General features: G+C 36.6%; 2 protein-coding genes across 8 annotated transcripts in view; one reads left to right on the forward strand and one right to left on the reverse strand.

Moving 5' to 3' along the window:
* The window catches only part of ERAP1 (endoplasmic reticulum aminopeptidase 1), a 32,853-nt gene extending 25,928 nt beyond the window's left edge, over nt 1-6,925 (forward strand). The window contains exons 16-19 of one of the 2 annotated variants that reach the window (XM_016159772.2): nt 34-195; nt 663-803; nt 1,374-1,455; nt 5,236-6,925. In XM_016159772.2, the coding sequence (XP_016015258.2) occupies nt 34-195; nt 663-803; nt 1,374-1,455; nt 5,236-5,391 (541 nt within the window). In that variant the 3' untranslated portion in view covers nt 5,392-6,925. The remainder of the gene's footprint in view (nt 1-33; nt 196-662; nt 804-1,373; nt 1,456-5,235) is intronic. The other variant, XM_016159773.2, reaches the window with a different exon arrangement.
* Nucleotides 6,926-8,046: 1,121 nt separating this feature from the next.
* The window catches only part of CAST (calpastatin), a 103,339-nt gene continuing 85,313 nt past the window's right edge, over nt 8,047-26,072 (reverse strand). For all 6 annotated transcript variants that reach the window (XM_036225968.1, XM_036225965.1, XM_036225967.1 and 3 more), the window contains 7 exons: nt 25,704-25,808; nt 24,298-24,390; nt 23,070-23,114; nt 22,552-22,644; nt 21,235-21,309; nt 9,732-9,797; nt 8,047-8,799 (listed from right to left, as the gene is read on the reverse strand). In XM_036225968.1, coding sequence (XP_036081861.1) covers nt 9,747-9,797; nt 21,235-21,309; nt 22,552-22,644; nt 23,070-23,114; nt 24,298-24,390; nt 25,704-25,808 — 462 coding nt within the window. In that variant the 3' untranslated portion in view covers nt 8,047-8,799; nt 9,732-9,746. The remainder of the gene's footprint in view (nt 8,800-9,731; nt 9,798-21,234; nt 21,310-22,551; nt 22,645-23,069; nt 23,115-24,297; nt 24,391-25,703; nt 25,809-26,072) is intronic.

Genomic DNA, 26,072 nt, shown 5'->3' on the forward strand with positions numbered 1-26,072 from the left:
TCAGATTCTTACCAGGTGTGTTCTTTTTCACAGACTGCCCAGTGATGTGACCTTGGCAGTGTTTGCCGTGGGGGCCCAGACCTCTGAAGGATGGGATTTTCTTTATAAGAAATATCAGTCTTCTTTGTCCAATACTGAGAAAAACCAAATTGAATTTGCCCTCTGTACTAGCCAAAATAAGGAAAAGCTTCAGTGGTGAGTGATTCACTCATGTTCATGTGGCCAAGAGGAATTAAATTAGATCAGGTTCTTATAGCATCTATCCTGACCAGGAATTGCCTATTCTGCTGGGAACATTTATGCCAGTGAGCACATGTCTAATGAGTATGATAATTAGGAGAAAGCAGGTGTTAGGAAAAATATTTAAAGGAATATATATGTGTATTTTTAAAATAACATTTAAAAATATATATATTAAATATACCCTTTTAAGCTATGCTTATGAGCAAATGAGAGAATAGATGAGAATGGGTATTATAAACACTATATGTTAGTTTTTATTTTGTAGCTGTAATGAGTTTATCAGGCCTCTGGTTACCTATTTATCTTTTTTTGTTTGTTAATTGCAAATTAGCTCTTTTTTTCCTGCAGATTTTATTGAAATCATTCATAACTTTTTCAGGGCCTGTTCATTGCTAACGTTTCTTCTTTTAATATTCTAGGCTACTAGACCAAAGTCTTAAGGGAGATATAATAAAGACTCAAGAGTTTCCAGATATTCTTAGATTTATTGGTAGAAACCCGGTGGGATATCCACTGGCCTGGCAGTTTCTGAGGGAAAACTGGAATAAACTTGTAGAAAAGTAAGTAGTGCCAAAAATTATGCTATGACTGGAAAAGTTCCTTTAACCTTGCTTTGTTTTTGCTTTGTTTGTAAAACAATAGTAATAGTCTTAAAGGCATTTTTTTGATTGAAGACAGAAGGTAGAGATACTTGAAATATCCATAGAAAATATAAACCTCTAATTCATTGCTAGCTAATGAAGCCGGACAGTCAAGTTTCCCATTCCATCTGGAACAGTCTTTTTCCTGCACCCACTGACCCAGCTGAAGCCTCCCTTCTCAGAACTTTCACTTGTTCGTACCTGCCTTTGTCTAACTCTGGTAGCATTACTACCTCTCTCTCTCTCTCTTTTTTTTTTTTTTTTTTTTTGGTGACGGGGGCGGGGGGTGCTTTACCTTTTGTTTAGCTATTGGTATATATTGGTATATATTTTTTGCAACTAGATCTTAACCCATCGAAAGGTGAGGATCATGTGTGTTTTTCATGCCTAACTAGTTTTTAGTTAAATGCTGTAACATATGTGAGATACTTAAAAATATGTTAAAAGAATAAATATTTCACAATGTATTTTGACAATTTCCATTTCTAGGTTTGAACTTGGCTCATCTTCCATAGCCTACATGGTAATGGGAACAACAAATCAATTCTCCACAAGAGCACGGCTTGAAGAGGTAACGAAAAAATCTTTTTAAATTTAAGTGATAATTAGCTAATAAATATGGGATAAACAAAATGAGGATGTGATGAGTTAGAGAGACAGGTTTTGTCACTTAGTAGATATTCTTTTTGGATGCTATATGGTGTTTTTGACATAAATGAAAATCAGTTACAAATGAACAAGTGAAAATTGTGCCTCTTCCCAAACACATTAAGAAGTCTTAGCCCTACTATTAAAAATTTTAAGCCTTAAAATTACTTGAAACACTTAGTTCCCATTTTCGGATGGTAAAAGTGATCTTAAAGGGCATAAATAACTGAAGCGATCGTCTCTCTATTGTAAAAGAGGCAGGTCTGGGATCTAGTTCTCCACTCTGCAAGTTCATGATTTCCTGCACTTATTTATATGCCATCTACTTTCAGAAAGAATTTTAGGCAACTTATTAGGTCCATGTGTAAAAGAAATGTTAAAGAACAAAAAGCTGCGTAATGGAAAGAGGTAACTGTATTAAGGATTTATGCTGAGGATAATTTATTGCGATTATATCCTAAATTTATCACAGCTTCCTAGCAGTCAAAGAAGAATGAGAAAACAATATGAGTTATTCTCATTGTCTGGTAAGAGGAAACCATGGAACATATAAGTTTTCCACAAACGTAGACTTTTCTCCAAGTCTTAAGTTCTGAAGAATTTGATGCATGGATGGTTGTTTTGTGTCCCTTCTATAATGATATTTTCTATAGTAAAGCTGTAGAACAAATCTACACTGCTTAAAAATATGTTACATTTAGATAAAAAGTGAGATCCTAATATTTTTTAGAAATAGTTCCATGGTATAGTCACACCATAATCTAGCTTAATATATGGAGAGTGCTTTGAAAATGTGAAAGAAACGTCACATCCCCTAGCTTTTGTCCAGTTTTCAGTGGCCTCACCCAGGCTCGTGAAATTAACATGCACATTATATTTCAGGCTTGAGCTCCAGCGAGGTCTAAAGCAGAGGCATTCTCTGCGATGACAGTCATAGGCTGTGACTAGCTAGACAGCTGTCGATAGCCCAGCAAAACATTTCATTCACTTGTTCATTCGTTTGTTTCCTCATTTAGTCATTCGAGACGTTACATTCTTATGATATGACAGGCATGGTTTTAATTTCTGAGCTATGAGGATGAACAGAATAGACAAAGCGCCTGCCTGCGTAGAACTTAGATTCTGCTGAGGGAATCAGACAGTTACAATCAATCTCTGTTAGACTGAAGACTGAATAAAGCAAGGATGAGAGTGACTGGGGTAGGGAATGGTGCTGTTTCATAGGATGGTTAGGGAACATATGAGCAGGTAGTAAAGGACATGCACATATCTAAGAGGAGAGTGTTGTGTACACAGGAAACATCAGGTACAAAACCCTGAGGCAAGGCATTGAAATGAAGGAGCCCGAGATGTTATAATAGAGCACGCCCTACTGACATTTAAAACAGGAGTCCACCTGCGCTCTTCCTTCGCCTCTCAACTAATTCATCCTTAAGTCCTCTTGGCTCTGTCTCTGGCATACGTATCTGCCCCTTACTCCGTTCAAGCCTTTGCTATTTTTAGCCTGGTCTATGGTGATAGCCTCCTAACTGGGCTCCCTCCTATCACTTTGCCATTAACTAAACCATTTTCCGCATTTAAAACTGAAAATCAGCCCATGACCGACCCTCTTCTTGAAACCTGACCTAATGCTCTTGCAATAAATTTCAAACTTCTCCTTCCCATGTGCACAAGACTGATGACCTGACTCCTGCCCACCTCTCGGGCCAATTCTCACTTGCTACTTGTTCACTCTCACAACACTCCAGCCACTCAGCCTCCTCCTGGTTCTGGGCCACCAGCTGTTTCTCTGGTCTCTAAGCCTCTGCTCTTCTGACTGGCTTGTTCTTTCCCCAGCTTTCCACTGGAAAGGCTCATTTTATCCTTTAGGGGTTCCAGCTCAAGTGTCACCTTCCTGACCACTCTATGTCTAAAGTAAGCCACCCCCTCCTCAGTTACTGTCATAGACTCAGTTTATTTTCTTCACAGCAGTATATTTATAGTAACAATAGTTTACTGCTTGTCTCCCCAGGTAGACTGTAAGCTCCATGAGGATAGGGTGCTCGCCCGATTCACTGCCTCATCCTCAGTTCTAGCTCAGTAATTAGGGCAAAAGGATGAATAAATACCAGAGGAAATATTCATGAATAAATGGATGAGGCTGAGTCCCTGATACATGCAGTGTTTTAGGTTCTGCACTTGACCCATGTTACATAACTACAGCGTCACCAGTGCTCTGCTCCGTAGAAGTGACCCTCGTTTAACAAATGAGGTGACTGAGTCTCAGAGAAATTGAATCATTTGCTCAAGATCAGATAAGTTAGGATTAACCTGTTTTTCTATCTCTATGGCATGCTGTTTACTGCACAGGAAATGTTCTAGTGGGGCAGGTTTGAATCAAATTCTCTGATGAGATGCAGCATTTCCCAAGGCAGATTGGAGAGAGAATTTTGGGTCAGGAAAAATTGAAGAGCAAGAGTTAACAGCTGGCTTTGTTACAGCTCTCACAGGTCTGTTTTTAGTGGTGTCATTATGACAGGCTCCTTCAGGATGAAATAATTTGACCAACTGGCAAAATTACTGATGTTGTCTGATTGTTGAAGAGCGCCCAAAGCGATTTTTAATTGAATATAAATCTTGAGTTCTGAGAATATGAAAGAGTAGTTTGAGCTACAACTTAAGGCAAGACAGTGAAGTAGAATAAATGTGTTCTAGGTTACTACAGCGGGCATGCCTCCAGCTCATGGCACTAAGAATTTTAAAATAACCTTGCATCAATTAAAATTGGAATTTGATCTTTCAAAAATCCATTCTTACCCTATTATTTCCAAACTCATAACATGATATTCTGACATGGATTTTTAAGGAATTAACTGTCTGGAATTCATGCTGCATTAATACTACATCTTGGCCTAGACTTGCTTCCTGTCTACAAAATCAAAAGTTGATGGATTAATGCTGTGAAAATTTATGGGAAAAGGTTAAGTACCCTTTAAGGTGAAACAGAATAGCACAATGATCAACGCTATGGCAAAGCTAGCCTATCCCTCGTGCGAGCTTAAAGGGGTTAAGATACCGAGCCATGAAACAACAAAGATATTTTCAAGGAGATAGCCAAGAGTCTCTTATCTCTCTAAAACCATGGAGAATTTTGTATGGATTTTATCTGGAGGGAGCAACACATGAATTGTGGTTTAGGATAACAAAAGCTTGGCCAAATTTGGCGTATTACCACTCACTGTAACTTGCTAAGAACCTCATTCCCCACAGTGTTTCTATCACAACACACAGGCCAGGCCCACAGAGAAAGACTGTGCTTATGTGGTTGAAACTGTTTTGCTTGGCAAAGACGATGCTCTGCACATTCTGCTTTTTAGATGTCATGTTGAAAAAAGTTAAGTTTGCATCTGTGTATATAACAGACATTAGACACACTCAATTAAACCTTAATTATAAAATGGTAAACAGTGAAGTCTTTTAGAATCTGGCATCTGTGAATGAATACAAAAAGTACAAAGAGAAAACAAAACTTGACATCATGAGGCATGAGCTCATTTCATGTAGCTTCAGTTTGTGTACATAATCATATCCAGACACCTGGCGCTGCCTTCTATATAGAATTTTGACAAATACTGGAATTTTGGCTTCAGTTTTAACTAGCCTGAACTTCTATTTGTGTAACATAATAAAGCAAAATTTTAAAAACCCAATTTTTCCTCACAAGGTAAAAGGATTCTTCAGCTCTTTGAAAGAAAATGGTTCTCAGCTCCGTTGTGTCCAACAGACAATTGAAACCATTGAGGAAAACATACGTTGGATGGATAAGAATTTTGATAAAATCAGACTGTGGCTCCAAAATCAAGAGCCTGAACTGCTGTAACAATTCGTTTCTTGCCGGTTCCTGTGATCTCTAATCGCCCAAATTTCGTCAGATGTGAATATTTTCAAACCAGAGATGGCTGCTTTGGCTTCCGCTGGAGATACTTCCCCCTTCAACTCCTTATCCATCTGATAAGTATTATCATGAGTTTCATTCATAGGTGTTGCCCCACAGTATAAACCCAAGGTGGCATCCCCACTGTGGAAGAATAAAGTACCTTATTCTTCTCATTTTATATTTTATACTTAAGCCCCACAGTCTCCAGACCCCTCTTCCCCACGTTTGTCTTTCATAAGCTCTTTTGTCCATCCTCTAGGAACACTTTGAACAGTGCAGACTACTGAACAGTGAGTGACCACCCAGATCAGTGACTAAGCCGGAACGAGCCTGGTCTGCTTTCCAACTTGTAGGGCTACATCATCAAGCTTTTCTGCCTGCCCTCTTGGTAGACTGGCAGGAAGGCTGATGGAGCTGGGGTGGAAGTACGAGGAGGTGGGGTGTTTATTTCCCTAGTCCCCTTGCCGGTTCCCTCAGACTGGCCTCTACTGAAGGTCTCAGCTCTGAGGACGGTGGCCTTCTTGTCCATGCATTTTCCATCTCTACATCTTAATAACTGCTTCTTCATTTCATCCCTTCAAGATGAAGGGAGAAGTGAGAGCGTGGTTGTAACTAGTCCTGGCTGTATTTGTGGTTCCCATTTATCCTTGCCCCTACCTTTGTTAAAAAAAAAAAAAAAAGACAAAACCAAACCAAACCTTTTATAGAACCCTCCTCAGACAATCCTAATTTGAGTGTGTCTTCTATTTCCTCAGGGACCCTGACCCTGATAGTGTCCCTTCTGAAACAGCAGAGTAAAATTCAGGTCTAGAGGAGAAACCTTTCATTTGAAGTTGGACCTGAGAGCTGTTAATCCTTAGGTAGGTGGGATTCCTCTACCTACATGTTATTTGGCCTAGTTTATAATTCCTGAATAACTTGTTTTGGTGTTTATTGCCAAAAAATCATTGTGGAGGTTCCGGTAAATGATGATGCATTGTGAAACTAAACACTCGCTTATATTACTTCACATGAGGATAATGTATTGTCTTTGAATTGAAGTCTTTGTGAGTTTTAAATATACTGCAGAATTTTCAAGGTAAAGAAATATGATGAAAAATGTCAAAATGTATACTAATTCACTAGGAATAGTGACCTTTTTGAACATAAGTGTGTTTACAGTTCCATTTTTATAAATGTTGCATGGTTTAGTTGTTTGAGAAGTAAAAAGAAATCACTGGTAATTTCTACCCCTAGGTATTTTCCTTCTAAAAAAACATACAAAGCCAAGATTTTAATGTAAAATATTTTTCTTTAATTGTATTTTATATCTTAACTAATGAAACATGGAAATAGTGATTATTCAGTTTTGGTCACCTGAAGAACCTATTTTCATTTGTCTTTGGATAAGTCCATTTCCTAACTGGATACAATATTGCCACAACAATGTGCAAAACCATTTTGGGTAATAAAAAGTTGTCTTTTATTTTCCTATAAACAGATATTTGAGTTATTTCCTTCTAATTAGTTGGGTAAGAAAGACTGATTTAGATCTTATCGGTTATTCGGGTCATCATTAATTACCAGCAAACACCCAAGTCTTAAAGACATTTCTAATGAACAAAAAGGCATATTCGGAGTACCTTACATTTTTACCTTATATAGGCATTCCTGAAATCTCTGGATTTTGGTATGCCATTTAAAAATACTATATATGCATGGAAGTTAGTAATACTGCAGCCATATTCTTGCAAATGTATCGTCAATGTCAAAGGTTTCACTTTTTTTTTAAACAGACTAAACAAAAAACACTTTACACTATCCAAATGGAAGAATTGGATACATAGTTAAAATTCCTCTGGAAATGTGTTTTTTGTTTTTTGTTTTTTGAGTCAGTGCTTTGAAAAGGCCTGTTTAGGCACCATACTACTCGCTTATATTTCCTAGATTTAGAATCTTAGAAAAACACCTGTCTCTCCGATGTGATAGTGACATAGAATTTAAGGTGGGTGATCTTTGAAATCCCATAGGTACATCCATGATTTTTAAAGAGAATTTTTAGTGTATCAACAATATTTGATGCCCATTACAAATTTATTTTTGCATGCCCCTCCAACCTGCATTAGATAGTATTGGTGATATATTTAGTGAAGTCAGTAAGTCCTAATATGTAAGACCTTTAAACAGATGCTAAGGAAGGCTGCACCCTCTGAAACAGATCCCAGATCAGTTTATGATATGTACCTGATATCTTTTCCTGTATTCATTACCAGGAAGTAAAGATAAAATTAAATATTTATCAAAATCCCATCAATGACATCAGTGCTATGTTCATAACCAATTCATTCAGAAAGATCTGAGAATCCAAAGTTGTAGGATATCAGGGTGTGTAGTTCTTAAGTTCTCGTGGAGAGGAAAAGCAAATTTTTAAATTTCAGATTTCTTTTTTTAAAGCAGAAGTTTGGTTTTGTACTTGTAAACCTAACTTCCATAAAGCCAGATGCTATACAGTGCAGAGACTGGTGTGGCAATGGCTCTAAGCAAACAGTTGTTGTCAGGTTTTATATGGAGAGAATGGAAAGCATAGCTTAACACAGTAAACCAACAATGTTCAAGCAATATGAATATTCTAAGTAGTAGATTTTATTATTCTTGGAACTTTCTATGCAGTGATATATAATCTGCAATATGCTCTTCTGACTTGATTCAAGTCTGTTTGCTTTGTGCTGGCTGTAAGGTGCCGAAGTCCTAACCTCTGACAAAGGAGAGTTAGACCTGAAAAGGGTGTGGTGCTTCCTGGTCTGTCCAGGTTATTAATTATATAGCAGCCCAAGAGGAGATATGTGCCTATCATACAATATTTTTTGTTTGACTTATAAACATAAACCCAAAGAAACATCAAATACAGTTCAAAAGCCCAAGAGGAAAGGGATAATGAGAAATCAGAATAATAAAGAATGCTTAAAGCATTGTTTTCCAAATGTTAACAACAAAAAAAATTAAGTGCAAACTAAAAATACTGATGAGATTTAGAGGCACCATGTGTAGAATGTGCAAAAGTTTGCAAAGGTTTTTCCTCTTGTTCGTGTGTTGCTTTAAGAAACTATCAAATATCTCTTAGAAATATAAAGGTCCTTTCTCTCTCAACTGAGAGCAATTTTTAAAAATTCAAAGTTTATCGATACTTGGTACAATAGCACAGTTGAACCAGGCAAATTCAATTTTTTTTTCTGGGAAAAGAATAACAGACCAATGTTTAGGTTGTCAAAGACTCAACAAATACCACTGTCTAGAAGCCACCCAGAAAATTATCTGTTGCCAAAGTTCTTCAAAAGTCACCATCTGCCAGCCGAAGGTTTTATATACAGATACCTTGAAAAAGTCAATGAAAAAAATCCAGTGAATCACTTGATATGTAAATTTTTGGGTTACAAAGTATAGTAAATCTAACATTTAGCAGGAATATTGTATAACAAACAACAAGAATGAATTTCCTATAAGTAAATATGAGTGGATTATTAATAGAAATCTTTTTTTTTTTTTTTTTTTTTTTAAATTTTGGGGAAAATCTTTGGAACAGCTCTAATTAGTATCCTCTCTCTTTACAGGAAATCATGGTAATAGAGCCTAAATTGGGTTAGGCTCTATTACCATGATTTCCTGTAAAGATCATGGTAATAGAGCCTAACCCAATTTAACCTACATTTTGATATACGTTAGGCTTTTGGTTGGCAAACAGTCATAAGCTTTTTATTATGGCTTAGAAGAAGATTCCCTCATCCATATGAGCTCTTCAGTCACATAAAATAGAATCAAACATAGTTTTTTTTCCCAAAACAAAAGCTATTAATCTTTTCCTTTGCCCTTGTCCCCCAAAAAACCTGTAATTCCACCAGACCCTACTCCTCTCAACCTACCATGTGTTGGTATTTTGGGGATTATCAATATATATTTCACTATAAGAAGTAACAACACAACATGCTAATTTGCTTTGCTGCAGTAACCTGCAGTCATGAGCATTTGGGTTTCAAAGAGTCAATAGATCTAAATGGTCATTTTCTTTAAGAGCCTGCCCTAATATTTTAAAGAGCTCTTAATTATAAGATTAAGATTTTTAAACATTCCAGTACCATAATCATCCCATTCAGTGCTTTTCAGTGAATTACTCTATAGAGTTTGCAATGTGCATTTCATGTCAATAGTATAAAAAGAACATGAAATAAAAAATGGATTTAGCTTCTCTCAACCTATAACAGGTTGGTAGAAGGTATGGTTAATTTCATTTACAACAAACATCAACTTACCAAATAATGTGAACTTTAACTTTTATTTTTTTCATCAGCTTTTGGCTTGGAGATTTCCTCCTTTGCCTAAAAGAGAAAGCAAAACTATTGATGAGCTCTTTGCTGAATTGAATATCAAAACTGATTAACCATTATAAGGAAATGGACTTCTCAGAATTAAAAGGGGCAAAAGATTGCAGTCAGTGGGGGAAAATAAGGTGATCCTTTCTAAGTATCTTTTTTTATTTAGCCAAAACACTTCAAATTCTTCCCCCTTCAAATTTATAAGCTATAAATAACCTTAAGTGATTTTCAATTAACTCTAGGCTTTTTTTTTTTTTGGAAGGCCAGGGTAATTTAAGAAAAAAAAAAAAATAGGTGTTCTTGGATGGTACTGTTCATTTTTTCTATGGTGATTCATCCTTTTCTAGTACTTGAGGGCATTGCTGGCCAGCTAATCCACTCAGCATGTAGGGTTATGCTTTCTATTTTTTATTCAAGGGTTGATCATATAACTTTCTGTAACAAATTAAATGATAAGCAAATTAATCTATTTGAAATTAATGGCATGAGCAACTAATTTTCAGTCCAGTTTCTTGTTATCTTTTATGGATTTCACTATCTTGGTTTTTTATTGAGGTATAACTGATATATAATATTTCAGGTATACAACATAATGATTCGATATTTGTATATATTATGAAATGATCATCACAATAAGTCTAGTTATCATCTGTCACCATATACAATTACAAAATTTTTTTCTCTTGTAATGAGAACTTTTAAGATCAACTTATTAACTATAGTCACCATTTATTTTATAACTGGAATTTTGTACCTGTTGACCCCTTTAATCCATTTGACCCACCCCAGCTTCTGGCAACCATCAATCTATGAGCTTATTTTTTTCTTTTTTTTTTTAGATTTCACATGTGAGATCATATGTTATTTGTCTTTCTCTGACTTATTTCACTTATAATGCCCTCAAAGTCTACTCATGTTGTTGCAAACGGCAATATTTCATTCTTTTTTTTATGGCCGAGTAATATTCCATTGTGTATATATACATCACATTTTTTATCCTTTCACCCATGTTGGACACTTCACTCGTTTCTGTATCTTGGCTATTGTGAAGTAATGCTGCAATGAACATGGGGGTGTACATGTATTTTCAAGTTAGTGAATTTGTTTTCTTTGGATAAATGCCCAAAAGTTGAATTGCTGGATCATATGGGAGTTCTCTCTTTAATTTTTTGAGGAATCTCCATACTGTTTTCCAAACTGGCTACACTAATTTACATTCCTACTAACATTGTGCAGGGTTCCCTTTTCTCCACAACCTGGCCAACACTTTTTATTTCTTGTTTTTTTAATAGCTAATTCTACCAGGTGTGAGATGATACCTCATTGTGGTTTTGATTTGCATTTCCCTGATGATTAGTGATATTGAGTACTTTTTTTTCATGTACCTGTTGGCCATGTGTGTATCTTCTTGGAAAAATGTATTCATATCTTCTGTCCAATTTTCAATTGGGTGGATTTTTTGCTATTAAGTTGTCTGAGTTCTTTACGTATTTTGGATATTAATCCTTACCAGATATGATTTGCCAAGGTTTTCTCCCATTAAGTAGGTTGCCTTTTCACTGTGATGTTGATAGTTTTCTTAGCTGTGCAGAAGCTTTCTAGTTTAATATAATCCCAATTATTTATTTTCTGCTTTTGTCGCCTTTGCTTTTAGTGTCAAATACATAAAATCATCTCTAAAAACACTGTCAGGGATCTTACTGCCTATGTTTTCTCCTAGGAGTTTTATGGTTTCTGGTCTTCCATTCAAGCCTTTAATCCACTTTGAGCAAATTTTCGTGTATGGTGTGCGATAGTCATCCAGTTTCACTTTGCACGTGGCTGTCCAATTCTCTTAGCACTATTTATTGAACTGTCCTTTCTCCCACTGTATATTCTTGGCTCCTTTGTCATAAATTAATTGACCTTATATGCATGAGTTTATTTCTGGGGACTTTATTCTGTTATATTAATCTACGTATCCATTTTTACGTCAATACCATACTGGTGGTGGTGGGTTTATTAAAATGATTTTTAAAAAATTTTTTGGAGTAACATTGGTTAATAACATATAAGTTTCAGGTGTACACTATCATATCATCTGTATATCCCTTGTGTGCTCACCACCCAAGGTCTAGTCTCCTTTCGTCACCATATATTTGACCCCGTTTACCCTCTTCACCCTCCCCTTATCCCTCCTTCCCCTCTGGTAATCACCATACTGTTGTCTGTGAGTTTATTTGTTGCTTTCGTTTATATCCCACATATGAGTGAAATCATATGAATGAAATCATATGGTTCTTGTCCTTTTCCATTTGACTTATTTAGCGTGATATTCTCAAGATCCATGTTGTCACAAAATGATATTTCTTTTTTATGGCTGAGCAGTATTCCATTGTGTGTATGTATATACCACATCTTCTTTATCCAATCATCCAAGGAAACTTAGGTTGTTTCCATGTCTTGGCTATTGCGAATAATGCTGCAGTGAATAAAGGGGTGTACATATCTGTAAAAATAAGTGTTTTCAAAATTTGGGGGTGGATTCCCAGAAAAGGGATTGCTGAGTCATATCTCTCATTAATTTTTTGAGGAACTTCGATACTGTTTTCCATAGAGGCTGCACCAGTTTACATTCTCATCATCAGTGTATGAGGGTTCCTTTTTTTCCACACCCTCTCCAGCACTTATTTCTTACTGATAACAAGTCATTCTAATAAGTGAGGTGGTATCTCATTGTAGTTTTGATTTGCATTTCCCATATAGCTAGTGAAGCTGAGCATCTTTTCATTTATCTGTTGATTATCTGTTATGTCTCCTTGAGAAAAGTGTCTGTTCAGGTCCTCTGCCCATTTTTAAATTAGATGTCTTTCTGTGGTTGAGTTGTATGAGCTCTCTCTATTTTGGAATATTAGCGCTTTATCAGAGGTATTGTTTACAAATATCTTCTCACATTCGGTTGGATGCCTTTTGTTTTGTTGGTTTCTTTTGCTGTACAGAAGCTTTTTAGTTTGACATTTAAAAAAAAAAAAAACATTTTATTTTTACTTTCCTTGCTCAAGTTCATTAAAAAAAACCCTCCGAGACAAAGGTCCATAAGCTTAGTACCTATGTTTTCTTCCATGCATTATACTTTCCAGTCTTATGTTTAAGTCTCTAATCAATTTTGAGTTAAGTTTTGTGTAATTATTATACTGTTTTGATTATTATAAAAATAATATAATGTGAAATCAGGGAGTGCAGTGCTATCAAGCTTTGTTCTTAAGATTGCTTTGGCTTATATGGGGTCTTTTGTCTTTCCGTACAAATTCTAGGATTGTTTATCTATTTCTCTGAAAAATGCCATTGGAATTTTGATCAGGGAACCTACTGAATCTTTTGATGGCTTTGGGTAGAACATTTTTAACAATGTTATTTAATTCTTACCCATAAACATGTCTTACCATGTTTATATCATCTTTATCTTTCATCAAACTCTTATAGTTTTTAGTTTACAAATCTTTCACTTTCTTGGTTAAAGTTGTTCCTAAGTATTGTGTATGGAATATTTTCTTCAGAAATTTCATCAAATGTGGAAGAGTGCAAGTGATTTCTGTATGTTGATTTTTTATCCTGCAAATTTAAGTCATTCATTAGTCCCAATGCATGTGTGTGTGTGTGTGTGTGTGTGTGTGTGTGTGTGTTTTGACTCTTTGGGATTTTCTATATATATAACCATACCAGCAAATAGCAATAATTTTGCTTTTTCCTTTCCAATTTGGATGTCTTATTTCTTTGTCTTGCCTAACTGATCTAGTTAAGATTTCCAGCACTCTACTGAATAGGAGTGGTGAGAGTGGGAATTCTTGTTTCTGATCTTGGAAGAAAAGCTTTTGATTTTTCTTCATTGAGTGTAACATTAGTTCTGGGTTTGCTGTATATATGGCCTTCATTATGTTGAGGTCCCTTTCTATACCCTGTCTTTTGAGCTCTTATCATGAAAGGATGCTATCAAATGATTTTTCTGTATCTATTGAGATGATCATGTAATTTTTATCTTTCATTTTATTTATGTGATATTGATTTGCATATGTTGAACTGTCCTTGCATCCCAGGGATAAATCCCACTTGATCATGGTGGATAATCCTTTAATGTGTTCATAAATTTGATTTGCTAATATTTTGTTGAATTTTTAATTCTGTATGCATCAGAGATATTGGTCTATAGTTTTGTTGTGGTATCTTTACCTGGTTTTGGTATCAAGGTACAGCAGGCCTCATAAAATGAGTTTGGAAGTGTTTCTTCCGCCCTGATATTTTGAAAGAGTTTAAGGAAGATAGGTGTTAATTCTTCAAATGCTTGATAAGTATTCACCAGCGAAGCCATCTCCTCCTGTTTTTTTGTTTTGTTTTGTTATTGTTATGAGTTTTTTTTTTTTATTACTAGTTCAATCTCTTTATTGGTATGTTCAGATTTTCAGTTTCATACTGATTTAGTCTTGGTACAGGTTGTGCATTTCTAGAAATGTATTCATTTCTTCTAGGTTATGTTATTTGTTGGCAAATAATCATACAGGGAATTTCTTATGATACTATGTATTTCTGTAGTACCAGTTATAATGTCTCCTCTTTCATTTCTAATATTTGAGTCTTTTTTTTTCCTCTGGTTTAGATAAAGGTTTGCCAATTTTTTCTTTCCAAAGATACAGTTCTTAGTTTTATTGATCCTGTCTATTGTTTTTATCTGGTTTCTATTTTATTTATTTCCAATCTGATCTTTATTATTTTCTTCTGCTGTCTTTGAACTTAATTTATTCTTTTTCTAGTTCAGGGAGGTGTAGTTTTTTGAGATCTTACTAGTTTCTTAATATATGTATTTAATGCTACAAACTTTCAGAACTGTTTTTCTGCATCCCATATTTGACATATTTCCATTTTTTCACTTGTTGAGATAATTTTTATTACTCTTTTGATTATTTCTTTGACCCATTGTTTGTTCAGAAGTATGTTGTTTAATTTCCACATATTTGTAAATCTTCTCAATTTCTTCTTGTTCATTCCTAGTTTCATACCATTGTGGTCAGAAAGTACAGTTGGTATGATTTCAGCCTTAAACTGGTTAGATTTGTTTTGTGTCAGTCATGATCCATCTTGAAGAATGCATATTCTGCTGTCGTTAAAGGGAATGCTCTTTATATATCTGTTAAGGCAATTTGTTCTAACGGATGGCTCAATGCCAACATTTCCTTGCTGAATTTCTGTCTAGTTGATCTATCCATTGCTGCTAATATGATATTGAAGTCCTTTACTTGTTATCTATTTCTCCCTTAAGATTTGTTAATATTTGCTTAACATTTTGGTGCTTGGGTGTTGGGAGCATATATATTTACAGTTGTTACATCTTCTTGATGTACTGACCATTTTATCATTATATAACCTTTGTCTCTTGTACCCATATTTGGTTTGAGTCTATTTTGTCTGACATAAGTATGGTATACCCACTTTCTTTCGGTTTCTGCTTGCTTGGAAAATTTTCTTCTGTCCTTTCATTTTGAGTCTCTGTGTCCCATTAGAGCTGAAATGAGTCTCCTGTAAGCAGCAGGTAGTTGGGTCTCGCTTTTTTATTTTTCCAGACACTGTGCCTTTTGATTTATGAGTTCACTCCATTCATATTTAGGGTGATTATCGATATATAAGGAGTTACTACTATCACCTTATCTTTTGCCTTCTGGTTATCTTGTATCTCCTTTGTTTTTCCTTCTGTTTCTGTCTACCTTATTAAGTTGGTGGTATTCCATTCTCCCCCATTCCTCTATTGTTTTATGTTTCGTGTCTGCTGTAAATTTTTGCTTTGTGGTTACTAAGTGGTTTCCAAAAACCATCTCATAGATAAAATAGTCCTTTTACAGCTGACAGCAGCTTATCTTCATTTGCCTATAAAGATGCCATCCTTTTACTCTTCCCTTTTTATATTTTTGGCATGACACATATTATGCTGTGACTTTGTTACAAATTGTAGTATGATGTAATTAACACACTTTTCTAAAATAGTTAGCATTTTCTAATTCTTACTATCACCATAATCAAAATTTTATATACTTTTCTCTTTGCTCTTTAGCTTGAACTTTTCAGCGTTTCTTGAAAGGCACTTCTAGTGGCGGTGAACTCCTTCAGGTTCTCTCTGGAGAGCCTTTATATCTCCTTCATATCCGAAGGATAACTCTACCAGAATGAGTATTCTTGGCTGGGAATTTTTATCTTTCAGTACTTTTACTATGTCATTCACTCGTGGCTATAGAGTTTCTGCTGAGAAATCTGCTGATAGCTTAAAGGGGGTTCCTGGTAAGTTACTTTCTTTTTATCCCTGGCTGCCTTTAAAATTCTTTATCATTGATTTTGCTAGTTTTATTATATTGTACCTTGGAGAAGATCTTTTTGCATTGGAATAATAAGCTATTCTATTAGCTTCATGAGAAATTTTTATGTCTAGTTCCTTAGATTTGGGAAGTTCTCAGCTATTATTCCTTTAAGTAAGTGCTTTGCTCTCTCTTCTCTTTCTGGCATACCCATTATTCTTACTTGGACTTCACAATGGAGCCTGATAGTGCTCATAGGGTCTCTTCACTTTTAAAAAGTCTTAATTTTCTCTCCTCTTCCACCTGAATCACTTCTAGATTCCTATCATTCAAATCACTTAATCTTGCTTCAATCTTATCTGTTCCATTTCCATGATTTCCTAATGAATCCTTCATCTCACTTAATGAATTCTTCAGCTCCAGAATTTATTTGGTTCTTTTTTATAATTTCAGTCTTTGTTAAAGTACTGCTTCTGTTCATTAATTTTATTCCATGAATTCACTGAATTACTTGAGTTTTCTTGTGGGTTGAATTTCTTCATAACAGCTATTTTGAATTCTTTATTAATTAGATAATAATATTCCATGTCTTTGAGTTTGGTTGCTGGGAAATTGTGGGGTTTTTTGTCATACTTTATCACTGTGATTTTTTGTAGTATTAAATGTGCCTCTGCCATTGCATCTGAAGTAGCAAATGTCTGATTTGGGTAAGGCTTTATTTGATTCTAACTGTTCGACAGGTTGGCCCTTAGAAGTCTTTTTCCCCCCAGAAGGTGGCTCTGTAGAACAAATTTTCGGTTTCTCTTATTGGTGCTTGATTTGTTGCTGAAGTTGGGAGGGTGTCAGTAAAAACAAGCTGGCTTAAAAAAAAAAAAAAAAGGCTGGCGACAGTGTGGGGAGATGTGTGTGCATATTAGCACATGGAGCTTTAGTTGTGCCCATTACCAGGTAGGGGGATCCTCGAGTTGGGGAGTCCCAGAATTCTGTTGGCAGACCTCTTGCTGTAATCCAGGGCAGACAACAAGAAATGCATTCTCCTCAGTTCTCTTCAGTTCTGCCTCTTCCTTTTCCCTTCTCCATCCCTCTGCCCCTCAGTGACTGAAGTGTCCTCAGAGAAAGCAATGGGTCCCTGCCGCTACAGCATACAAGTCTAGGAATACCCCCCCACTCACCTCCTTCACTCTCCATCTCCTTTGCCATTAAGGTTGCCACTACTCCCATGGCTTTGGCTCCTCCTCCAAGGTCCAATTCACCTGTTTTCAGATGCACAGACAAAATGATCCCTTGGGTATCCTGGTATGCAGTGCTCAGTTATGGATGTCCAAATAGTTGTAAATTGAAGGGGAGAGTAAACAGTAACGACTCATGCTGCCATGACGTCGGCATCACTCCCAGTCAGTCTTTGTTTTAAGGCTTATTTGGTTTGAGTATAGCTGTCCAGGTTTCTTTTGGTTTCCATTTGCGTGGAATGTCTTTTTCCACCTCTTCACTTTTCAGTCTGTCTCTTTACATCTGAACTCTCCTACAGGCAGCATATAGATGGGTCTTGTGGGTTTTGTTTTTTTTTTTTAAATCCATTCAGCCACTCTGTCTTTTGATTGGAGAATTTAGTCCACTTACATTTAAAGTAATTATTGATAGTTATGTACTTATGGCCATTTTGGTTTCTAGCTGTTTTGCAGTTCCTCTGTTCCTTCATTTTTTGCTCTCTTGCTTTGTGATTTGATGACTTCTGTAGTATGCTTACATTCCTTTATTTTTTGTGGATCTACTATACAGTTTAGTTTTGTGGTTATGTGGTTTACATATAATAAGCTATATTTATCAGTCTATTAAGTTGATAACTTGTTTGAACCCATTCCAAAACTCTACATTTTTATACCCCTACCCCCGTTTTTGATTTTTGATGTCACATTTTAAGTCCTTTTATGTTGTTTATCCTTTAATTACTTTTACCTCTTTTGTATTTTAACCTTCGCACTAATTTTTAAGTAATTAATTCACCAACTTTACATTATTCTGAATTTTACTGTATATTTACCTTTACTTACATATGTTTTCTTCTTATTAATTAGCACCCTTTCATTTCACCTGATTTTCCTTTAACATTCTTTGTAAGGGCATTTTAGTGGTGATGAACTCCTTCAGCATTTGCTTATCTGGGAAACCCTATATTTTTCCTTTAAGTCTTAAAGACAACTTTGCTGGGCAGAGTATTCTTGGTTGGAAGTTTTATTTATTTTTTTTTTTCAGCACTTTGCAGGTTAGAAGGCACAATATATTCAAAGTTTCTGCTGAAAAATCTGATAGTGTTATGGGGGTTCCCTTGTGCATAAAACGTTTTTCTCTTATTGCTTTTAAAGTTCTCTCTCTGTCTAACTCTTTACTTTTTCATTATAATGTGTCTTAGTGTGGGTCTCTTTGGTTTCATCTTATTTGGAACTCTATGGACTATCTGGAACTGGATGTTCGTTTCCTTCCCTAGGTTAGGGAAGTTTTCACCCATTTCTTCAAACAAGTTTTCTGCTTCCTTCTCTCTTCTGAGATCCTTAGAATGCAGATGTTCATCTGCCTGATGCTTTCCCATAAGTTCCTTAAGCGATCTTCATTTTTTTCTTTTTTGCTGCTCTGATTGAATTCCACTGTCCTTTCTCCTGATCTTTTCTTCTTCTAGTCTACTGTTGAACCGCTCCTATGTATATTTCAGTTCAGTTATTCTTCAGCTCTGTGACTGCTATTTGGTACTTTCTTATTGTTCTGTGTCTTTGTTGAAGTTCTGTGTTCATCCATTCTTTTCCTTTGTGGGTCTCATAGAGTTCAGTGAGCATCTTTATGACCATTATTTTGAACTCTCTATCAGGTCACTCACTTCTTCATTAAGGACTTTTCCTGTGCTTTTACCTTGTTGTTTCATTTGGAACACATTCCTCTGTTTCTTCATTTTCCTTGACACTTTGTGTTGGTTTCTACACTTTAGACAAAACAGCCACCTCTTCCAGTCTTGAAGGAGTGGCTTTGTGTAGGAGAGAAAGCTTATCCTTCGACTTTGTCCTAGCTCTTGGTTGTTAGACCTTTGTGATTGTTCAAGCAGCCTGTTTTATTTTCGGTGGATCCCAGTATGTGAGAGTGTGCCGAGATCTGTCAGTGTCCCAAAGAGGGTAGAAGCTCAGTCAGCACCTGGGTTCGGGCTGACTGGCAGCCAGACTCTCAGCGCTTTTAAAGCGTGCAGAAGTATACAGTCCTATGGGACGGTAAGCAGTAAGTCCCACTGGCCACCAGGGACGGGTGATCTAGAGGTGTCCCCTGGCAGCAGCTGAACATATTCGAGTACCAGAGGAAGGTATAAGCTCCTTTCTGGTGGGTAAGCTGTAGTGAAGCAGTGGGAGAGCGCAAAGGTGGCTCCCACAGCCTCCATCCCTGCTAAGTATTACAGCAGGTCCCTAGGTGTGTGTTAAATTAGATTCCTGGCCCTCAGGCTGACACTTGAGGTAAGCCATGAAGCCTCTTTCACAGAAAGTCTGGGAGCCTCTCAATGACTACCTCTGTGCTGGGCTCTGTGGCTGTTAAGTTCAAGTGTGCCAGCCCATTAAGAACCATCTTGTCAGTTCACTAGTTTTGTGGGTCTTGTGGATGTGAGCCTTTTTCGCTTGTCTAAAGTGTACGTTTTAAAGTTGGGATACCAGATGTGGCCTTCAAACTTGCTTCTTCAGGGGAGAAGCTCCAGGTTTTGAGTGCACTAGAGGTAAGTTTATAAGAAAATTGTGTCTAAGTTTCTCCTACCTGCTCTAATACAGGTTGTTTTTTCTCATTGCCTGATGAGTAGGAGTCACTCTGCTAGTTTTTGGATTTTTTTTTTCCAGAGGAAATTGTCTTGTTCTACATTTAGCTGTAGATTTGGTGTGTCCATGGAAAGAGGTGAGTTCAGGCTCTTCCTGTTGCCATTTTGACTTGGAACTGTTTTTAAAGCTGTACCTTTAATTGCTCATAGTTAGAACATATGATTTGGATGGTTATTACTATGATATCCTAAGAGTTCAAAGGGATCCAGAAGTAGTCTAATTCAACTTCCATTACTTTCCTGACCACAGTTTGAATAATTTTAATAGGAAACTCCCAACTGTTGTGTTCCATTAATGCCCAATTCTAAGAAACTGGAACTTATAGCTGCTACTCCTTGGCCTTAGTTCTACTTTCTATGGCAACATGAAAGATTATACCTGTATGATTAATGTGCTATCGAAGTAGAAATGGTTGGAAGTGGTGGTCTGGGTCTTGGGAGAGGTGAAGGTATATAACACACTCTCCCATCCCAATGTTCTCTTACAATCCATTACAGCATCAATTCTGAGGCCCAAAGGCATACTGTTAAGAGATCACGTAAACTAAAGAGGAATCAATGTTATAGCAACCAGTGTGTCATTGATGATCTCAGGAAGGACTTAAGAGGAAGTAGAAATCTTAGATCTTTCAAAGAGGTGAAGGGAAATAAGGTAGTAGGCAGAAGGGCTATTAAGTTTGAATATTGCTTTTAAAGTGGTGAAAAAACTTGGACATATCTATTATAAGGGAAAAGAATCAATAGAGATGAAGTGACTGAAGATACTGGAGAAGGTTGATTGACTGCTGGGAAGAGACTGAAGGTTAAGGAGAGGGGAGAAGGGAGAGGGTTTGTAAGTGGGAAAGGGACCTTGGGCATTTCCTGTAGGGTGGCCTCAGTTTTTCTCTTTGAAGTAGAAAGCAAGGCTATTTGCAGACAGTAGGGGAATGTGGCTGGAAGAATGTGGGCTTTGGGGAAGGGAAGAGGGCCTAGCACAGGGCCAGCACAGTTAACATTGGGCACCATAAAATTACAGTGGCCTCATCCATACTTTCTGCAGCATTCTTCAGATCAGTACAGGACTCTGGTAGTGTTTAAACAATTGTGTTAAATATATTCATTTAGATTTCTAAAGTACCAGTTAGCTTTTTAAAAATAAGTTTTAAAACTTCAGTTTCTTTAGAGGATAGGTAGTGCTTAATGCTTAAATAAATTTTATTCTAAATAGATTACAGTCAGAAATCAAATGACTAAAAGAGTAAATGCCACTTCATGTAAGCAGGTTTGTAGTATATTTACTGCTATTTACCTTTGCAGAATCCTTTGCTTTTCCTCCATTCTTTGGAGCTTTGGAGCTGGAAGCAGCCTTCTTCTTGTCTTTGCCCTTAAGCAAAGGAAAGGTCATGAGGCTATTGCTATCAATCTATCTAGCAATTAAGCATTGGCTGCAAGCAAATCAATTCAGACTATTCTTTTTTTTAGTAGCCTAGAGATCTCCAGGCTACTAAATTAATAATGGAAAACTCCGGGTGTTTTAGTCACAATTTTTTGAACAGCGGTGAATGTACACTTAAGTGATTAAGGTAGGGGGTAAAAAGGATAAAAATGAGGATAGTGTGGGTCACATTGATGCTCTGACAAGTTCTATGATGCTTGTTTCTCTTGGGACTGACTGGTTTTTAGGTGCCAATAGCATAAGAATAGGACATTGTTTTACATGTTATGGAAGAGAAAATAACAATGGAGGCCACCACAGAGAGCTGGAAAAAATTACATATAAAGTCCCTTTACCAAAAAGGCATTATTTATGATTTTCCAAGAGTGAGAAACATGATGCTGAGGCACTAGAAATTAAATCATCAAATATGGGAAGGACTGATAATTCAGTGATTAGGAGATATGCTTAATAACAGCCAAAGCAATAGCAAACAGAGCTGCAGTATTAATTCTAAAAATAACAGTGAAGGACGCCCATTTCATTTATGGATTTGATTTATGGAAGGGTATAATTTACAGGTACAAAAATTTATAGGTACAATGCCACACACATACACTTGAGTTACACATTTTTTTTTTTCACTAATAATCATGTTTTGAGCATCCGCTGAGCACTGAGGTAAGAGACACATCAGTACTGTATAAAGTACACAGCTCAGTGGTGTAATGCACACATGACTAAAGGGGACCCAGAGGGCTGGGAAGCACAGGGGGAGAGGCTTCTAGCTATGGCCTGGGAAAGGAAGAAGCAGTAAGAAACGGGGTGGGGGCGGGGGACTGGGCTGGCCCCAGGATCATGTGCATAAGAGGGCAGGGTGTAGTTCGGGGCTGCTTTCCTTTTAAATGAACACAAAGCATTACTGTTGTACACCAATATAGTGTGGCAATCAAAAACTACATTGGAAAAGCAACATGAAAGACATTGTTAGTGTATTATATATGGACTCAAAGTACGATTATAAAACATATGAAAAAAATACTAGAAATATACTAAACAGTATATGCAGGGTAGTGGAATTATATTTTCTCTATTTTCAGTTATCTATGGTCTCATTCAATTCATTTTACAGTATAAAATTACATGTATACGTGGACAGACATTCAAAGAAAGTATGAAAAAGCACAGTACCTTTGCTTTGTTCTCTGAGATTTCTGTAGTTGAAGGACAGCTGTCCAAATCCCCTGAGAGGGCATCAATGGGGTCTTGGTCATCTGCAGGTTTCTGAGATAAAAGAAATAACCATCAGTGAAGAAGTACAAGGTAAAAATGCTATATAGTACATTTTCTCACATCACTGAAAATAAAAGATGCTTATTAAAAAAATACCTCGCTCACATCCTTTCCTAACAGACTTAATGTTCTATAAGGAGATAGGAAAACAGGAAAACCTTGACAGCTTTATCTTCTTCTATACCAGTTGCTTAGCATTCTGAGCCTTGATTTTCTGCTCTGGAAAATGGACCTGCCTATCTTGAAAGGTTCTCGGGAAGACTAAATGAAAGAAATATACATACCCTCGCATGCCTTTGGCATCATACCAAGCACAGGGTAAGCACTCAGTAAATTTTATATTTCTAAATTGTAAAAGTCACAGCTAAAATTAAAATAAAAATCTTTTTATAGAAACATGCAGCTATGGTATTTACCTTTGATTCTTTGGGTTTCTCTGTAGGTGGCTTCACTGGTTTGCCCTTAAAAACAAAGCAGACTATTGGTTACATATAAATCTTTGTAAAGGTTTTACTTAGGTATAGTCAGTATCTATACAATTTGTATTATCCAATGACTTGACTTGGGAAAATAGAGTATATATTTGCAATAACTGATAAACTGGGGTTCCTACTATGCCTCCACCAGCTTTGCTTAATTACTATCATAACTATTTCAGTAGCTTTGGGGAAAATGCAAGAGTGTCTGGTCCTGTAAGTGAAAGAAAAACTATTTGGGAACTTTCTGCTATCATGTGTTATAATTTAAAATGTTACAAAAAGTAACTAGTGTTTTTATGTCCTATTTTCTAAAGCTTATATTTCAGTAGGATTTGAAGCCCTAGAACAGCCTATAGGTACATTATGGTTTTTCAGTTAGCATTCCCAGTATAACTCATCATCTGCAAAGGCAAAGTCATTAAATAATGCATTTTCCAAAGAATATAAGCAGGGTCAGGTGGTTCTATCAAAGCAGGGAGGATTCTCGCGGGACACAGAATTGCTATCTTGAATACTGAATGACAGCAAGGAGAACTGATTCCTGTAAGAGGAGACACTGAAGTGGTAACACTCTTTAAACCAGGGATTCATCAAACCCATGAAACGAAGCAGTACAGAGAGGAGGATGTAATTTGGACCTCCCTGTTTTTGATGAACAGGCCTGGAAAGGGTTATTTATCATCTAATTGCCTTGAAACTAGGAGCCAAATAGGAAGGGGAGAAGTACTGGTGGCGGTATAGAAGGCAGAAAGGGAGACCCCAGGTCTTGGAGGTGCTATACTTGCCCTATTATTCCAATACTCACTCCTTTACTGTTCTCCCTAAATGGAGAGACTCTGCTTCAGTCAGGGTTACAAATATTTTTTATAGCCTTTAGTTGTAAAGAGAATTCATCTGTGTATATGCTTTGGAATCACTGTAAGCATCAGTGACTGAACATTATTCAGCTCTATGCCACTGTGCCCAGTGTAAGCGAACATCAAATGATATTGGCTCAAATAAATATTAAACAGAATCCCAGACAGCCTGCCCATCAGGGACACATTAAAAATAGGTTACATTTTTATGCTTTTGTGAAAGTGTACCTCTTGTTCATTTCAAGTGAGATGTGAATTTTAAAAGCTTTGGGGGTACATATCCAGTCTAGACATTTGCCTTTGTTTACCTCATTATTATCGTCCAAGAGATGTCTGTATTCAGGTGGGATTGTGTCATCCCTTTCTCCCAGCTTGTCTCTATGTTCAGCTTTAGCTTTTTCCTATAAACATTGAACAAGTAAGTATAATTAATTTTTCTTTCCTCCTTCGCTTAGGGAATACATTTTGAAATGGAGCATTTATTGTACATTTCTGAGGCAAAACACATGGTCTGTTATTTTTTTTTAAGCAATAGAACAACAAAATGGATGACCTGAACAGACTATTAGTTGAGAAAAAATAGCAAAACCATGTGCTTCTATATGTCAATCCACGTCTGTGCATTTTCTACCTGTATTTTAAATTGAAATAAGTGATTAATTCTCAGAAACCATGTAAGGAGATAAAGCCCAAGGGTAAAAAATATCTTTTTCTGTGAGTTTCACTTTTCAAATACAAAAATCAAGTCACTTGTACCTTGGCATTCAAAGAGGTAATAGTTACCACTTTGACTACTTCTAAATGACCCTGAAGGACCAGGACATGTAGCAAATCTGAAATCAAGTGCTGACTGCTTGTTGCAGGTGAGGGGATACCTGCCATTGAGTATTTACCTTCCAACACCCCCACCTCAGCGGGGCATGGCTGGTCTCTCACAGATTCAGTCACAGTAACTCTACCCCACCTATGGTTGGTGGGTGGGTTGGGGGGGACTTTAGATTTTTTTTTCTGCATCATAATTTTGTTTTTCAAATATAAGTACACATCAGTATTCCTATGACAATGATAAAATCAAGACCTAAGAATTATTTGAAATGCCCTGTCTTTGGGACATCAATTTGGCTGGTCAGTTACTTCTTGATTCTAAACCAAATGGATTGTTGAATATTACATATTATTAAGTATAAATAAGTACTTACATATGTTATATAAGATATGTAAAATTAATAGTTTGTGCCTTGTAGACACACTGTACAATGCTGACTAGCTCTTTCTTTTGGAGTTTGCATGTACATGACAACAGAGAAGGCTGCTAGGGAAACCTGCCAACTAGGGTGACCTCTGCCACTAGATGCACAGAACATGTCAACCTAAAAAAATACACATATATGGGTATCAGATATATGTGTTTTCTATGAGATAAAACCAAGCAAAGTTAATGTGGAGCAAGAATAAAATTAACCAAGCAGAGCTGTGCTCTTTCATAACAAGGTTTGGTCCCACAAACAGGACACCTGCCTGAATCTATGACATGGCATAGTCCTCACTGAGGAAGTAAAGAAATACAACAGACCACAGACAGGAAAAAATGAGACTTAAGTTATCCAACTGTTCATTAACTCCAAAGTCAGACGTGTTGTTTTTTTTTTCCTTTTGTATAGAGAGTAACGTATGCTATGCTATAAATCTTAAATTTTCACTTTTTTCCTTTTACCTTGACTTTATCCTTTATTGGTTTGTTCTCATCTGGATCAGGCTGCCTTTGGCCTAGACTGTCAGAAAGTTGATCCAGGGCATCATCGAGTTCTTTGTTGTCACTCTGTTAAAAGTAAATTTGAATTAGTCACTGGTTGGCTAGATCAGATTACCTATTAGAGTGTGGCCCCAATACTGCCACCAAGACTTCCATCAACTCGTGGGATTTTCACCAGAGAGATGGGCAGGGTGAGTGGAAGACACCGGACTGCCAACCCTTGGTCGGTGCTTTTCTCTCCCTGATCTCTGGCACTTCTCTGGGCCTGTCTACCCCTGCTCTACCCCAAGATGTCTTTCTCTTCCAAGCAAATAGGTCCCTCCTAAAAAG

Source organism: Rousettus aegyptiacus, unplaced genomic scaffold (genome assembly GCF_014176215.1).
Source record: "Rousettus aegyptiacus isolate mRouAeg1 unplaced genomic scaffold, mRouAeg1.p scaffold_m13_p_8, whole genome shotgun sequence".
Lineage (NCBI taxonomy): Eukaryota > Metazoa > Chordata > Mammalia > Chiroptera > Pteropodidae > Rousettus > Rousettus aegyptiacus.